Source organism: Pantherophis guttatus, chromosome 17 (genome assembly GCF_059756535.1).
Source record: "Pantherophis guttatus breed Tessera chromosome 17, ASM5975653v1, whole genome shotgun sequence".
NCBI classification, from domain to species: Eukaryota; Metazoa; Chordata; class Lepidosauria; order Squamata; family Colubridae; genus Pantherophis; species Pantherophis guttatus.
In genome coordinates this window covers 16,807,358-16,823,410 of record NC_142079.1, presented here as the reverse complement: position 1 = coordinate 16,823,410, position 16,053 = coordinate 16,807,358, and the positions used below count along the sequence as shown (strand labels likewise).

The 16,053-nt window shown below is 41.6% G+C and overlaps 1 protein-coding gene across 9 annotated transcripts in view; it reads left to right on the top strand.

Moving 5' to 3' along the window:
* Window positions 1–15,634, top strand: part of GGT5 (gamma-glutamyltransferase 5) — a 112,400-nt gene extending 96,766 nt beyond the window's left edge. For 7 of the 9 annotated variants that reach the window (XM_087880629.1, XM_087880631.1, XM_087880628.1 and 4 more), the window contains 3 exons: window positions 10,511–10,623; window positions 13,221–13,331; window positions 14,527–15,634. In XM_087880629.1, the coding sequence (XP_087736755.1) occupies window positions 10,511–10,623; window positions 13,221–13,331; window positions 14,527–14,673 (371 nt within the window). In that variant the 3' untranslated portion in view covers window positions 14,674–15,634. The remainder of the gene's footprint in view (window positions 1–10,510; window positions 10,624–13,220; window positions 13,332–14,526) is intronic. The other 2 variants (XM_034438569.3, XM_087880630.1) reach the window with 1 other exon arrangement.
* The last annotated feature ends 419 nt before the right edge of the window (window positions 15,635–16,053 follow it).

Here is a 16,053-nt window from a genome sequence, read left to right as displayed (position 1 = left end):
ATATTAATTTGAACAAGGGTACCCCTATTGAAATTGTGTGGGACGCGAGTAAAGCATATATGAGAGGGGTACTCATTCATATGAACTTTAAATATAAACTGAATAGACAAAAGAAAAGAGCTGAAATTGAAGTAGAAATAAAGAAAAAAGAACAGCTACTTATTAAAAATCCAACAGATGAATGAACACATAGTGCTATAAAACTTTTGAAAGACCAATTTCAAATGCTTATGGCGGACCAAGTTGCAACAAATTTACAATATGCAAAGCATAATACATTTTGTAATGCCAATAAACCGGGCAGATGGCTGGCTTATACTTTAAGGAAGAAGCAGAGTATGCGGACCATCGATTGTATTGATATTGGAGGGACAGAAATTTATCAACAAAAATTAATTAAAGAAGTTTTTGTAGATTACTATACTAAATTATATGCTAAAGAAGACATACAGAATGGACTTATAGAAAAATATCTAGAAAATAAAAGAATTACAAAAGTTACTAATCAACAAAAGGAAAGACTGAATCATCCTATAACAGCTAAGGAGATAATTGCAGCAATAAAACAACTGAAAACTGCCAAAGCTCCAGGAACAGATGGCTTGACTGCAGTGTATTATAAAACTTTACAAGTAGAAATGGTGGAACAACTTAGAGACTTATTTTGTAATATACAACGAGGGGGTAAAATACCCCCATCATGGAAAACAGCTTATATTTCTTTGATACCAAAAGAGCAAGCAAGTCCTAAAAAACCGGAAAATTATAGGCCAATATCTCTTCTGAATAATGACTACAAAATTTATGCAAAAGTATTAGCCAACAGGTTGATGCCAGTAATTAAAGAGGTGATTCATGATGATCAAGCGGGATTTATAGAGGGTAGATACATGAAGGACAATGTAAAGCAAGTAATAGATTTATTGGAATATCTTGAGAAGAATAAACAGATCCCTGCAGTGCTGGCTTTTTTGGATGCGGAGAAAGCCTTTGATAGAGTGGATTGGAATTTTCTATTAAAGACTTTAAAAAAGATGGGCTTTGGGGACCAATTTATACTGGCGGTTTCAGCAATTTACCAAGAGCAAAAGGCACAGATTATCATTAATGGAAGTTTGACAACAGACTTTAAAATTGAAAAAGGTACAAGACAAGGTTGTCCGTTATCCCCTTTGTTATTTATTTTAACATTAGAAATCTTGTTGAACACAATAAGGGATTCGACCAGCTTGAAAGGTATAGTGATAAGGCAAGAAGATTACAGAATAAGGGCATTTGCAGATGATCTGGTTGTTACCCTAACGCAGCCGGTGGAATCAATAATCCTGATGAAAGACATTATAAAAGATTATGGTACAGTATCAGGATTTAGACTGAACCAGAAAAAAACTAAACTGATAGTCAAAAATATGACACAAGATCGAAAACATGAACTTGAAAAGAGGGCAGGTTTTGAGATTGTTTCAAAGGTTAAATACCTAGGAGTTCAGGTTGCAGAATCTAATATGAAACTGATTCAAAATAATTATGAGGTGTTGTGGCGAGAGGTACAAAAAGATATGGAGACATGGAAAAAACTGCAGCTTTCTTTACTTGGAAGAATAGCAGCAGTGAAGATGAACATTTTGCCAAGATTTCTTTTTTTGTTCCAAATGATTCCGGTGCTTAAAAGTGATAAACAACTGAAAGAGTGGCAAACTGGAGTGAATAAGTTTGTCTGGAACGAGAAAAAACCGAGAGTTAAATTGAAAATTATGCAAGATGTTCCGGAAAGGGGAGGTCTCAAACTTCCAAACCTACAGTTATATTATGAAGCAGCAGCTTTGACTCAAGCAAGCGATTGGTTTGGAAGGAAAAAGACTGGAATATTGAATATAGAAAGTTTTGATCTCGAATTTGGTTGGCACGCTTACTTGTTTTATGAAAACAAAGTGGATAAAGTATTTAAAAGTCATATACTTAGAGATTCTCTGATGAGAGTATGGAAGAAGCACCGAATCAAATGGGATTATAAAATACCGTTGTGGCTGGATCTTGGTCATATTATTTGGAATACAAATATAATGTCACTCGGGGGGGGTTTATATAAAGAGGTTCTTTTTACAGATGTGGGCAGATGGCAACTGAAGACATTAGAGACACTGTTGGGCGAAGGGATTAACTTAACCTGGTTACAATACAATCAACTTCAACTGAGATGGAAAGAGGACCAAAAAACTGGTATTATGTTGCATGAGGAAGAGTTGGTTAGACATATAAAAGAGAAAGGTCCAATGCATATCAAAAGGCTATATAATGTTTTGTTAGAAAGGGACTCAGAAGCTGAATTGGTTAAAGATTGCATGATTAAATGGGCACAGAATTTTGAAGAACCAGTAATGTTGGAAACATGGGAGAAAATATGGGTTCAGAATGTTAAATTTACGCAATCGCAGAATTTGAGGGAAAATTTTTATAAGATGTTTTACAGATGGCATTTAGATCCCAAGAAATTATCCTGTATGTATCCTAATGTTCAGCCAAAATGTTGGAGATGTGATTGTTTAGATGCTACATATTATCATGTTTGGTGGAATTGTAAGAAAGTTAAGGCTTTTTGGATAAAAATATGGTGGGTTATGCAGAATATTTTGAAGAAAAAAATTCCATTTTCTCCACAATTGTTTTTATTGGGTATAGTAAAGGGTTTTACACAGGATGAAATTAAGTTGATATTGTACATGATAACTGCAGCGAGATTATTGATAGGTAAATATTGGAAAAATGAAGCTTTACCCACTATCGAAGAATGGACTTTGAAGATGGCCAGTTTTGCAGAGATGGCGAAGTTTTCAGCATATTTAAAAGATCGCTCACAAGAGACTTATGAATGGGAATGGAAAAAATGGATAGATTATGTGCAGAACAAATATCAAGTTAGAAAGTACCAAATAGTTTTTCATTGAAAGTATTATATAAAAATAGAAATGTATGAAAACTGTGAAGATAAAAAATTTTTTAAGGGGGTCTGAGGGGTTCAAGTTTTATAAAAAGGGGATTTTGATGGGATTATATTTTGTGGAAGTCAGGGGGGAGGGTTAGGGGGGTTTGGGGGGGTTAGGGTGGGGTGTGGGGGCTGGGATGCGGGGGGGAAAATGGGGTGAAAATGTAATTGTAAAACTTTTGCAATAAAAAAAAGAGAAAGAATCAATTTAACTTCCAAAGGAAATTTAAATTCCACAGATTCCTGAGTTATTAAATAAATCCCAGCATTACCTGCTGTGGCTGGAACTGCGGAAGAGAGATTAGGGGAGGAGACATGGCTACGGGAAAGGCACTCTTTTGTCCCCTCTACCAAGCCTCTGGCGAAATTACCACTAATACCATAATCAGTGACAGCCTTTTCTCTTAAAATTTGATAAGGCAGTCCTTCCCATTCTGCAATCTGCTGTCCTGCCAATTGACCCTGGCCCTGATGATATTGTACAGGACATACAGACAACAATTCTGCAATTTCTTCCCCAGGAATGGAGGAGTCCTGTTTACAGGATTTCACCATTTTCTGAAAAGAAGACTGAACAGCAGAGTCAGAAGGTTTAGTAATCTGACCTATGTCAGTAAGAGCTGAAAGAGGCAGAATCACATATTCTGGAGAGGAAGGAGGACAGACTTGGAATAACTTGGAGGTGAAGGAGTTAAAAGAGACAGTTCAGCAATTCCAAATTTTTCCACTGCATAGCTACATAAATGCCATACCTGCAAAATCTCTACCTTAGCTCTTGGTTCAGTATGTAAAACTTTCCCAATTTTTTCCCAATCAGATAATCTTTTTTTTTTTTATTGCAAAAGTTTTACAATTACATTTTCACCCCTTTTTTTCACCCCCCACCTCCCTCCCCAAACTTCCCGTCCTCCCTAACCCTCCCTAACCCTCCCCCCAGACTTCCCTATTATGTACTCATAACTAATAACACTGATATATAAACCTGAACCCATCCCTCCCCCTATATAATTTTTCCTCTTTGTCTCTTTACATTAAGATATTTCTAATACATTATTTTCAAATAAAAGCTATTTGATACTTTCTAGTTTGGTATTTGTTCTGAACATATTCTATCCACCTTTTCCATTCCCATTCATAAGTCTCTTGTGAACAGTCTTTTAAATATGCTGAAATCTTCGCCATCTCTGCAAAACTGGCCATCTTCAAAGTCCATTCCTCGATAGTAGGCAAAGCTTCATTCTTCCAATATTTACCTATCAACAATCTTGCTGCTGTTATCATATACAATATCAGTTTTATTTCACCCCGTGTAAAACCCTTAACTATACCCAATAAAAACAGTTGTGGAGAAAATTGAATTTTTTTCTTTAAAACATTCTGTATGACCCACCAAATTTTTATCCAAAAAGCCTTAACTTTCCTGCAGGTCCACCAAACATGATAATACGTAGCATCTAAACATTCACATCTCCAACATTTTGGCTGAACATTAGGGTACATACATGACAACTTTTTAGGATCTAAATGCCATCTATAAAACATTTTATAAAAATTTTCCCTCAAGTTCTGTGACTGTGTAAATTTAACATTCTGAACCCAAATTTTTTCCCATGTTTCCAACATCACTGGTTCTTCAAAATTTTGTGCCCACTTAATCATACAATCTTTAACTAATTCAGTTTCTGAATCCCTTTCTAGCAAAACATTATAAAGCCTTTTAATATGCATTGGACCTTTCTCTCTTATATGTCTAACCAATTCTTCCTCATGCAACATAATACCAGTTTTTTGGTCCTCTTTCCATCTCAATTGTAATTGATTATATTGTAACCAGGTTAAATTAATCCCTTCGTCCAACAGTGTCTGCAATGTCTTCAGCTGCCATCTGCCCGCATCTGTAAAAAGAACCTCTTTGTATAAAAACCCCCCGAGTGACATTATATTTGTATTCCACAAGGTATGACCAAGATCCAGCCATAGCGGTATTTTATAATCCCATTTGAGTCGGTGCTTCTTCCAAACTCTCATCAAAGAGTCTCTAAGTATATGACTTTTAAATACTTTATCAACTTTGTCATCATAAAATAGGTAAGCATGCCATCCAAATTCAAGATCAAAACTTTCTGCATTCAATATTCCAGCCTTTTTACTTCCAAACCAATCACTTGTTAAAATTAAAGCTGCTGCATCATAATATAACTGTAGGTTTGGAAGTTTAAGGCCTCCTCTTTCTGGAACATCTTGCATAATTTTCATTTCCACTCTCGGCTTTTTCTCGTTCCAGACAAACTTATTAAGTCCAGTTTGCCAAACTTTCAGTTGTTTATCACTTTTAAGCACCGGAATCATTTGAAACAAAAACAGAAATCTTGGCAAAATGTTCATCTTAACTGCTGCTATTCTTCCAAGTAAAGACAGTTGCAGCTTTTTCCAAGTCTCCATGTCTTTCTGGACCTCTCGCCACAACACCTCATAGTTATTTTGAAACAATTTCATGTTTGATTCTGCAACCTGAACTCCAAGATATTTTACCTTAGGTACAATTTCGAAACCTGCCCTCCTTTCAAGCTCATGTTTACGATCTTGTGTCATATTTTTGACTATCATTTTAGTCTTTTTTGAATTCAGTCTAAAACCTGAAACTCTACCATAGTCTTGTATAATGTCCTTCATCAGGATTGTTGATTCCATTGGTTGTGATAGGGTAACAACCAGATCATCTGCAAATGCCTTTATTCTATAATCCTCTTGCCTTATCATTATGCCTTTCAAAATTTTAGAGTCCCGTATTGTATTTAGCAAGACTTCCAATGTTAAAATAAATAAAAGTGGGGACAACGGACATCCCTGTCTTGTTCCTTTTTCAATTTTAAACTCTGTCATCAAACTTCCATTAATAATAATCTGTGCTTTTTGCTCTTGATAAATTGCTGAGATCGCCTGTATAAATTGGTCCCCAAAGCCCATCTTTTTTAAAGTCTTTAGTAGAAAATTCCAATCCACTCTATCAAAGGCCTTCTCCGCATCCAAAAAAACCAGCACTGCAGAAATCTGTTTATTCTTATCAAGATATTCCAATAAGTCTATTACTTGCCTTACATTGTTCTTCATATATCTGCCCTCAATAAATCCCGCTTGGTCCGCATGAATCACCTTTTGGATTACTGGCATCAACCTGTTGGCTAATACCTTCGCATAAATTTTATAGTCTGTGTTCAAAAGAGATATTGGTCTGTAGTTCTCTGGTTTTTTAGGACCAACTTGTTCTTTTGGTATCAAAGATATATAAGCAGTTGTCCAAGATGGGGGTATTTTACCCCCTTGTTGAATATTGCAAAATAAATCTCTAAGTTGTCCCACCATTTCAGCTTGTAAAGTTTTGTAATACACTGCAGTCAAACCATCCGTGCCAGGAGCTTTGGCTGTTTTTAGCTGTTTTATTGCTGCTGTTATCTCCTCCTCTGTTATAGGATAATTCATTCTTTCCTTTTGTTGATCAGTAATTTTTGTAACTCTCTTATCCTTTAAATATTTTTCTATAAGTCCATTCTGCACCTCTTCTTTGGCATATAGTTTAGTATAATAATCCACAAAAGCTTCTTTAATTAGTTTTTGTTGAAAGATTTCTTTCCCTCCAATATCAATACTATCAATAGTCCGTATACTTTGTTTTTTCCTCAATGTGTAAGCCAACCATCTGCCCGGTTTGTTAGCGTTGCAAAATGTATTATGCTTCGCGTATTGTAAGCTTGTTGCAACTTGTTCCGCCATAAGCATTTGAAATTGGTCTTTCAAAAGTTTTATAGCACTTCATATTCTTTCATCTGTTGGGTTTTTAATAAGTAACTGTTCTTTATTCTTTATTTCCATTTCCAACTCAGATCTTTTCTTTTGTCGGAACAGTCTATGTTTAGAATTCATGTAGATAAGTACCCCTCTCATATAAGCTTTACTTGCGTCCCAAACAATTTCAATTGGGGTACCTTTATTCAAATTTATTTCAAAAAATTCTTTCAAATGCTTTTTAAGTTCTATTGTATTTTTTTCATATCTAAACAAGTTCTCATTTAATCTCCAAGAACGTCTCTCAACCTTATCCATCTCAATTTCTATCCATACAGGGCTATGGTCAGTCAGAGTTCTTGGAAAAATCTTTGTTCTTTTTGTCTTAACAAGTAGATCATTTGACAACAGGATAAAATCAATCCTAGAAAAGGATCTATGTCTATCAGAAAAGAAAGTGTAATCCAGTTCATTTGGATTATGTATTCTCCAAACATCTTTTAATTCCATATCTTCTTTCATATCAAAAAAAGTCTGTGGTAGTCTAATTCTAGACTTTGCCAAGCTCTTTTTATCTAGTTTAGAATCAATTACTCCATTCCAGTCTCCCATAATTAAAATAGATCTGTAGTCCCATTGCAATATTTTAATATGTAACATCTTATAAAAATAATCCTGTTGTTGGTTGGGAGCATAAATTCCAATCAAAAGAATTTGGCCATTTGCTGTGAGCAATTCAATTGCTACAAACCTACCATCTTGATCTGCTTCTATAACTTTCGCTGTTAATTTTTTATTTACATAAATAACCACACCATTCTTTTTCTGCGAAGTTGAAGATATATAATGTGCTCCTAGTTTTGAGTTTATCAAATATTTTTGATCTTGAGTTGTGATATGCGTTTCTTGTAAACATATTATATCATTATTAAATTGTTTCAAATATGTAAATAATTTCTTCCTTTTCTGTGCTGAATTCAACCCATTAGCATTCCAAGATAGACACTTAAAGGTCATCAGCCTCTTTCTGGAGCGCAGAGCAAAATATTTGAAGTTCATCCGAGAGCTTCGATCTCGCTCCTCCCATAGCTCCACTCTCTTGTACGGTACTCTTAACTGCCTTCTTGTCTTGTCTTTCCTGTTGTTGTTGTTGCTTTTGTTTAAGTAGCTTGGATTGAGCTCTAGTTATACGTTGATCTTTAACTTCAGTCAACTGAATCAAATCCAAAATTGGAGAAGAATCCAACAAGGGCTCACTCAGAAAACCTCCTTCTGCACCTTGCACGTTTTCTAATTCCTGCTTAGACTGTTCTTTCAATTGCCTCTCTTCACTCTCCTTAATCTCCAAAACTGTAGATGTACGTGGAGATGGTGTTCTTTCCTTAAGAATAGTACTGTAAAAGTGTTGTGCCTTCTCCACGGTATTCAACCGATATCCTTCTCCCTTATATCTAAAAATTATCCCAGCTGGTGCGTCCCACCGGAAGGGTATCTGTAAATTTTTCAATTCCTTAACAAGAAAACCAAATTCTTTTCTAGCTTTCAGCATTTTAGGAGGTAATTCTTTAAAAATTTCAAGTCGTGAGCCCCCCACTTGTACAGAAGTGTGAAAAGATTTTTGCAGGATATCATTTCTAATTTCTCTCTCAGTAAAGTATATGACCACATCTCTAGGCAGTTGTCTTTGTCTGGCCACCCAAGAGTTCACTCTGTAAATTTTATCTATTTTATGAAATACCAAATCAGGATTAGCTTGTAAAATCTTAGCCAAGGCTTCAGAGCAAACCTGTCTCAAATCCTGTCTCTCCTCCTCTCGAATTCCCCGAAGCCGTATGGCAAATTCCATCGCCCGGAATTGTATCATAACAATCTCATCTTCAATTCTCTGCATTTTATTGTCAACTTCATCAATTTTATAATCATTGTCTTTCATCTTAACATTAACTTCTGATTTGAATTCTTCAACTTTAAAATCAACTTTCCCAATAAATTCTGCCAGGCCAGACGCCACTTCTGATATTTTTTTGGTCACCTTATTTTGATTCTGTTTCACCATGTCTTTAACTTCATTAATTTCCTGCATAAATTCCTGATGTGATTTTTGAAGTTTATCATCTATCTCCTGTTGAGATTTTTGAAATTTGTCATCCAGAGTTTTAGAAATAAATTCTTTTAAATCTCCCACATCAAATTCTTTTTTCTGAGTTTGTAGCTGTTGAGCAGGGGGAAGTTGCGTTTGATGTTTGTGTGTGGGGGATCCCCCCCCTAATGCCTTCCCTTCCTGCTTCTTTGAAGCCATCCTGGCTCGTGATCTAGTTTTTCTAAAGAGGGAAGTTCCTTTTCCTTTCCCTCCTGCACAAAGACTTCTAAAAAAGTCCCCCAGATTTGATCAAATAAGGGTTAAAATAAAGCAAAGTCCAATATTGAAAAGGGAAAAAATTTCCCAGTTGTTTCTCTTATAACAAACAAGGCAGCTTAGTAGCAACTTGGAAACTTTATAACAAAACAAAGTAACTTCACCAATCCACACTCGCTGGCTCGTTAACTCTGAAGCTAGGCGCCATATTTTTTCAAAGCACTTTCACTCACTTGCATTTTCTCAGATTGAAAAGTCAACAAAGTGCTAATACTTGCGTTTCCAAATTTCAGGATTCAGGTAGTTTCGCTGTTTATTAAAACTGGTTCTTTCGCTTTAAGTTTCCTGCAGCCGGCTTGTTCTGCAAAAGCAGAATCGTCCCACGTCGCCCGGAGTTCCAGCAGGTTGGGAGGGAGCCACGCCTGTTCTCTCCCCAGAAACTTCCCTGGGGGGTTACAGGGGCTCAACCTGTGCCCTGCGATCTCTCCTTCTTCAATCCTGTGGATTTAGAAGTTTTCGAGCCGCTTCTTCGTCTCGAAGCGGCTCTACAGGCGGCGGGGCTGGCGGAGCTTCAAAGAGCGCTGCCGTCGCCGAAGACAAGGAAACCGGAAGTGAGTCTCAATCAGATAATCTTAAAGACCCCTTTTCAGGGTACCATAAACACTTATTTGCAATCTCCTGGACCAGCCTTAAGAGACTGCATTGTGGCACATCAATGTGATTTTTCTTAAGTAAATAGCTTAATTCTTCTGCACGCTTTCTTTGTTCCCCAGAAAGCGAGGCCCCCATTACTTACAGAAACCTTTAGAAGGTTGAAGAAGCCACGAAGGCTGACGGTGCACCAGTCCTTGCCGGACGGAGTAAGGGTCCCTGTTCCTCAGGCGCCACTTGTAGAGACCACACACACACAAAGGTTGAGGATGTATGTGGTAACTTTATTGTCTTACATAGTGACATTATATAGTTTGTTACTTTCAAGTTACAGGGTACTTGGCAGCATCTCATTGGCTACAGAATCTTCCAGGTAACTAGAGTCTTTGGTTAACCATTACTGCTTTGCTTAAGCACTTATAATGTTAGACTTTAATTAAAGTCTAATACACATATATCCCATTTCCCCTCCTGCTGTTCCTCTTATTTACAGAGTTAGGGTCTTATCTTCTAATGTAATTTCCTGGTGCTTACGTGCAAGTAACCTTCCTTATCTGAGGTTTGCCATCCAAGACAGGAAAATCCCTGCACATATGCAGATTGCAGATTCCTACAGTTACCCAGTTTGGTAATAAAAAGTTTGCAAGAAAAAACCAAGCTCAGAGAACACCAAATTCAACCCTGCGCTATAAAGATTCTCTTCTATCAGCTAACACTTTCTCCTGTTGTCCCACCAGGAGAGATGCCTCCCTCTGCCATGACTCCATCCATTCTTCTTTCTAAAGATGGGAAGTCCAAGCTAATAATAGGAGGTTCAGGTGGGCCCCTCATTATCCCTGCTGTAGCCCAGGTAAGCCATGAAAGCCCATTGCCTTGTACAAGAGCCGCCCTTGAGGATGGCCCAGGACTTTCATTAATGAACCCCACCCTGCAGAATCCAGTTCAAAGCCTTGTTCTGCAGCTCCCCCCCCCCAACTGGTGTTTTTCTTCCATTTCTGTGATTTTCCTGGCAGAGGCTGTTCTTCTCCTCGGCTGAGATGTGGCCAGAGGAAACCTTCACAGCAGCCTGGTGGGATTATTTTTCCCACAAAGGGTCAAGTTTTAGTCAAATTTCTATGCAGTCAAATCCCTTTCAATTACAAGAAAATGCAAACTGCTGGAGGGTGGGGGCGAGAAGCACATGACCTTCTGTGGCTAGATTATCGTCCAGTCTCCAATCTTCACTTTGTGGTGAAGGTTGTTGAGAGTGTGGTGGCGCAACAGCTTCCCCAGTACCTGGATGAAATGGTTTATCTGGATCCGTTCCAGTCCGGCTTCAGGCCCGGGTACAGCACGGAAACGGCATTGGTCGCGCTGGTTGATGATCTCTGGAGGGCTCGGGACAGGGGTTGTTCCTCTGTCCTGGTCCTATTAGATCTCTCAGCGGCTTTTGATACCATCGACCATGGTATCATGCTGCACCGGTTGGAAGAATTGGGGGTGGGGGGCACCGTGTTGCGGTGGTTCTCCTCCTATCTCTCCAACCGGTCTCAGTCTGTGTTGGCAGGGGGGCAGAGGTCGACCCCGAGGCGCCTTATATGTGGGGTGCCACAAGGGTCGGCCCTCTCGCCCCTTCTGTTCAACATTTATGTGAAGCCACTGGGTGAGATCATCCGTGGTTTCAGGGTGAAGTACCATCAGTACGCTGATGATACTCAGCTGTACATCTCCACCCCGGACCACCCCAATGATGCCCTTGATGTGATGTCCCGGTGCCTGGAGGCCGTGCGGATCTGGATGGGGAGGAACAAGCTCAGACTCAACCCTTCCAAGACCGAGTGGCTGTGGCTTCCGGCGTCCTGATATAGTTAGCTGGCTCCATCGCTGACTATTGGGGGTGAGATCTTGTCCCCCTCAGAGAGGGTTCGCAACTTGGGTGTTCTCCTGGATGCACGGCTGTCCTTGGAAGATCATATGACGGCTGTGGCCAGGGGAGCTTTTTATAAGGTTTGCCAGATACACCAGTTGCGTCCCTTTCTGGACCAGGATGCCCTGCGCGCGGTCACTCATTTTTATTTATTTTTTATTTTATTTTATTTTGAATTTGTATACCGCCCTTCTCCCTGAGGACTCAGGGCGGTGAACAGTCAAGTAAAAACATCAAGTACAAATATTAAAATACAGTTAATATATATATATATATATAAATTTGGCCCCATTAATTAAAAACAATAAACCAAACACTTAAAAACACTTAAAAAATTAGGCCAGCCCGGCTTGCTGGAAAAGGAAGGTTTTAAGGGCATGGCGGAAGGCACTGAGGTCTTGGATTCTCCTTATCTCTGGGGGCAACTGATTCCAGAGGGTAGGTGCCCCCACAGAGAAGGCTCTCCCCCTGGGGGTCACCAGCCTGCACTGTTTGGCTAATGGCACCCCGAGGAGGCCCTCTCTGTGGGAGCGCACGGGTCGATGGGAGGTCGTCGGTGGCAGCAGGCGGTCTCGAAGATAGCTAGGCCCTATGCCATGGAGCGCTTTAAAGGTGATAACCAACACCTTGAAGCGCACCCGGAAGACCACTGGGAGCCAGTGCAGCTCGCGCAGGAGCGGTGTTACATGGGAGCGCCATGCTGCTCATGCCCTCGTCACATCCCGTCTGGACTACTGTAACAGTCTCTACATGGGGCTCCCCTTGAAGAGTACTCAGAGGCTCCAACTGGTCCAGAATGCGGCTGCGTGGGTGGTTATGGGGGCGACTCGGCACACCAACGTAACACCTCTCCTGCGCGAGCTGCACTGGCTCCCGGTGGTCTTCCGAGTGCGATTCAAGTTGTTGGTCACCACCTTTAAAGTGCTCCATGGCTTAGGACTGGGGTATATACGAGACTGCCTGCTGCCAGCAACAGCCTCCCACCGGCCAATACGCTCCCACAGAGAGGGGCTCCTCAGGGTGCCGTCAGCCAGACAATGCCGACTGGCGACACCCAGGGGGAGAGCCTCCACAGAGAAGGAGGCACCAGCCGTCTGGAATGAGCTGCCTCTTGAGATTTATCTCATCCCCAACCTGCGTACCTTTCGCCGCGCTTTGAAGACCCTCTTGTTCCAACAAGCCGGCCTGGCCTAATACGAATTTTAGAATGGGTGTATGTGTGTTTTAATCTATGGGCCAAATTTTTATATATTCAATTTTAAATTGTTTTAAATTTTGTATATTTATATGTGTTTTAATATGGCTGTACACCACCCTGAGTCCTTCGGGAGAAGGGCGGTATAGAAATCTAATAAATCAAATCAATCAAATAGACATTGCATTTCAAGCAAGGAGAGAGCTTGGGGCCAAAGACTACCTCGATATAATGTAAATTAATTGCATCCCCTGAATTGCTCCCCATGACTATTCCTCAGCTTCCATGAGGATCCTCCTGGCCAGACGTCTCTTTGGTGGGTTTATCAAAGGACTCTCTGTTGCAGGCCATTGTCAATAAGTTGTGGTTTGGGTACGATCTGGATCAAGCCATCGGAGCGCCCATCCTCTCTGCCACTGGAAGTGGTTCCATTCAAGTGGAGAAGCAGTTTCCACTGGTGAGACGCTGACCTGGTTCTTGGCTCTTCTCTCCCTCCCTCTTCCTCCTCCCTCCCCTAGCTTGGTGGTGGGGATCTTGTGTCCCACACAAATGTTCACAGCAGCAAGGCTGGGTGAAAACAGTCCTCTTGGAGAAGAGAACCACCCCCATTACTTGCCAGCCTTGGTCAGATTCTTATTCCATGAAGGCCGTGTGGGATTCCTTCCCGCGTCTCATTGTGCGAGGCCTTTTTGGGGGGGGAGGGGGGAAGATGCTCATGGAATTTAGCTATTTTGCCAGCTTCCCAATAAACCAAAAGAAATAGAACCATCTAGTGGTGAAATTCAGCCAGTTCTATCCGGCTCAGGCGAACCAGTAGTGCTGGCCGGCAGTGGGAGGCTCCGCCCACCTGCCTGGCTGTCATCACGTCCCGGTTTTGGCCCTCTGCGCATGCACAGAAGGCTCTGCGCATGCGTGGAGGAGATGCACTTGCTCACACTTCTGAACCGGTAGCGAAGGTAAGTAAATTTCACCCCTGGAACCATCCCTTCTGCCTTCCCCCATCCCTCAGCAGGGCATCCTCTTTTCTTCTCTTAGGTTAAAAAGAGAAATGGAAGATCAGTCATTTGCTTTGGGAAGGATGGGGTGAAAGTGTGGGGAGACAACTGGGACACAGAGGGAAGAGGGGGCCAGTTGGAGGCTTGGATGAAGAGGTTTTCAGAATAGCTTCTTTGTCTATTCCTCGGATAGAAAAGTCCCTGATAACTTCAGAAACTTCTTTTGAGGTACTTTGGGCAGCTCTGCACAGTCTCTTCCTGGCCCGGAATTCCCTGCCCAGCTGATCTTCCCAGACATTAGACTGTCCAAGTCCTGATTCTGGGATTCACCACAGTGGGTTTGACAGCCACCCCATCTCTGAAAACCCCCAACAAAGCAGAATTCACCACTTCATGAGGCAGCCTGTTCCACTGGCTAACGGCTTGTACTGTCAGGAGGCTGGTCCTGCCCTGTGAGGCCAGGGATAGAGAGAATGAGCCTCGTGGACCGTTCTGCATCTGCCCAGGAACGGCCAGCCCAGCCTTCTCCTGAAGGGCCTCCGGGCTGCCTCTTCCCACTTCCCAGGCCCCCATCCTAACATGATGGCCCACAGAGCTGTGCAGGCTGCTTTTGAAGAGGTTATGTGGGGCTTGACGTTGCCTTTTTTTCCTCTGCAGAACCTCACGACGGCTTTGATCACCATGGGGCACTCAGTGCACACTGCACAGCATGTCATGAATGTGGTGCAGGGCATCTCCCAAGAGGGCTCCTGCATCTTCCCTTATTCTGATCAGAGGAAGCGAGGAGAAGCCTCCGGCTACTAGAAGCCAGAAGAAGCTCTGCTAAACTCTGCGGCAACCTGGTCTCCTTCTCTGGCGGTTCCACCATCGGCCTCCACAGAGGCTGCTGCAAAGAACTTGGGACGCATTCCTTTGCAAACCACACGCACACACAGACCAAACTGGGATCTACATTTCTCTCTCCGCTTATCTTCTTGCTGCAACTGGAATTTATGTCCACACATGGGCGCGACATTCATCCTGTAGAAAATGAGAAGCTGAGCCACAACTCTTGTCTCCCATGAGTCCAGAACCTGAGGAACAGGTGTGTTGGGCTAAGCCTTGTTGGAATAGCCTCTTCTCTGTCCTGAATCCTCTGTCTGTGGCTGATGGAAGCCAAGGATGCCCAGGAAGAAAGACTGAGACTGGCATCACTGAGCCTTTGGTATTTGGTAAGAACCCAGGAATCTCCTGGAAATCCCCTTCTGCACTGCAAAGCGAGTTATCCGAAGAGAGAAGACACGCTGCAGCTGGTGTGATGGAAGCCCTTCCAAGCTCAAGGCTTTGGAAGAAGCTTTTGCCTGGCAAGCAAATGAGCTATTGCCCTGGGGCAACCCTCTCCCCCAAGAGTTGAGTAGGGCCTGCTGCCAAAGCTGTGGAGAAAACCCGGGAGTCATTAACCTTTGATGCAGTTACCTTTTGTTTCAGGCTGGGGGGGGGCTGATTGCCCTGAGCTTTGCCCTCCACCCACCCTGGGCAGACCAAAGCCAAAGCCACAGCAGGAGCTTTTCCTGTTCTTATTGCTGAAAGTGAAAGTTATGGTTTGTTGTGTTCCCACCTGCTGATTGTTACCGTGATGGTGCGGGGAAGGAGTGGGAGGCAAAGAATGGGGGAATTCCACTAGGAATGGGAGAGTCATTCTGGATTATGAGCTTTTTAAAAAAATTATTTCTTCACGCAGACATTTGTTCTATATAGAAAGTTTAAAATATATTTTCGCAGATTATTTGTGGGTCTGTTTCTTTTCAAATTTCATGGCTTTTCTTTTTCTTTTGAAAGCCTCCGAAAACAAAGACATATAATTTTATGTTGATTTGTTTCTGGAGGGTTTTCAAGGATTTCATTTTTTTCCACTTTCTTTGGTCACAGCACCTCTTGACAAGCCCATTCCAACCGCCCTCCCCTTCCAGGGGCCAGCAGTGCAACATGGGCAGCTTTCCCTTTGGCCCCTTTGGCCAGGCGATCCGGTGTTTGTCCTTCTCAGTGGGACACCAAGATTGGGGAGCAATGGGCAGCTCATCCTCTGGGGCTCCAGTTGGCCAGCCTGCTCATTGTCTTGGTTCCAAACACATCTCTACCCACTTTTGTGCTGGGAGGCGCTTGGATTGCACTCACTTTTATTGGTTTTCTTGATCCCAAAACGGG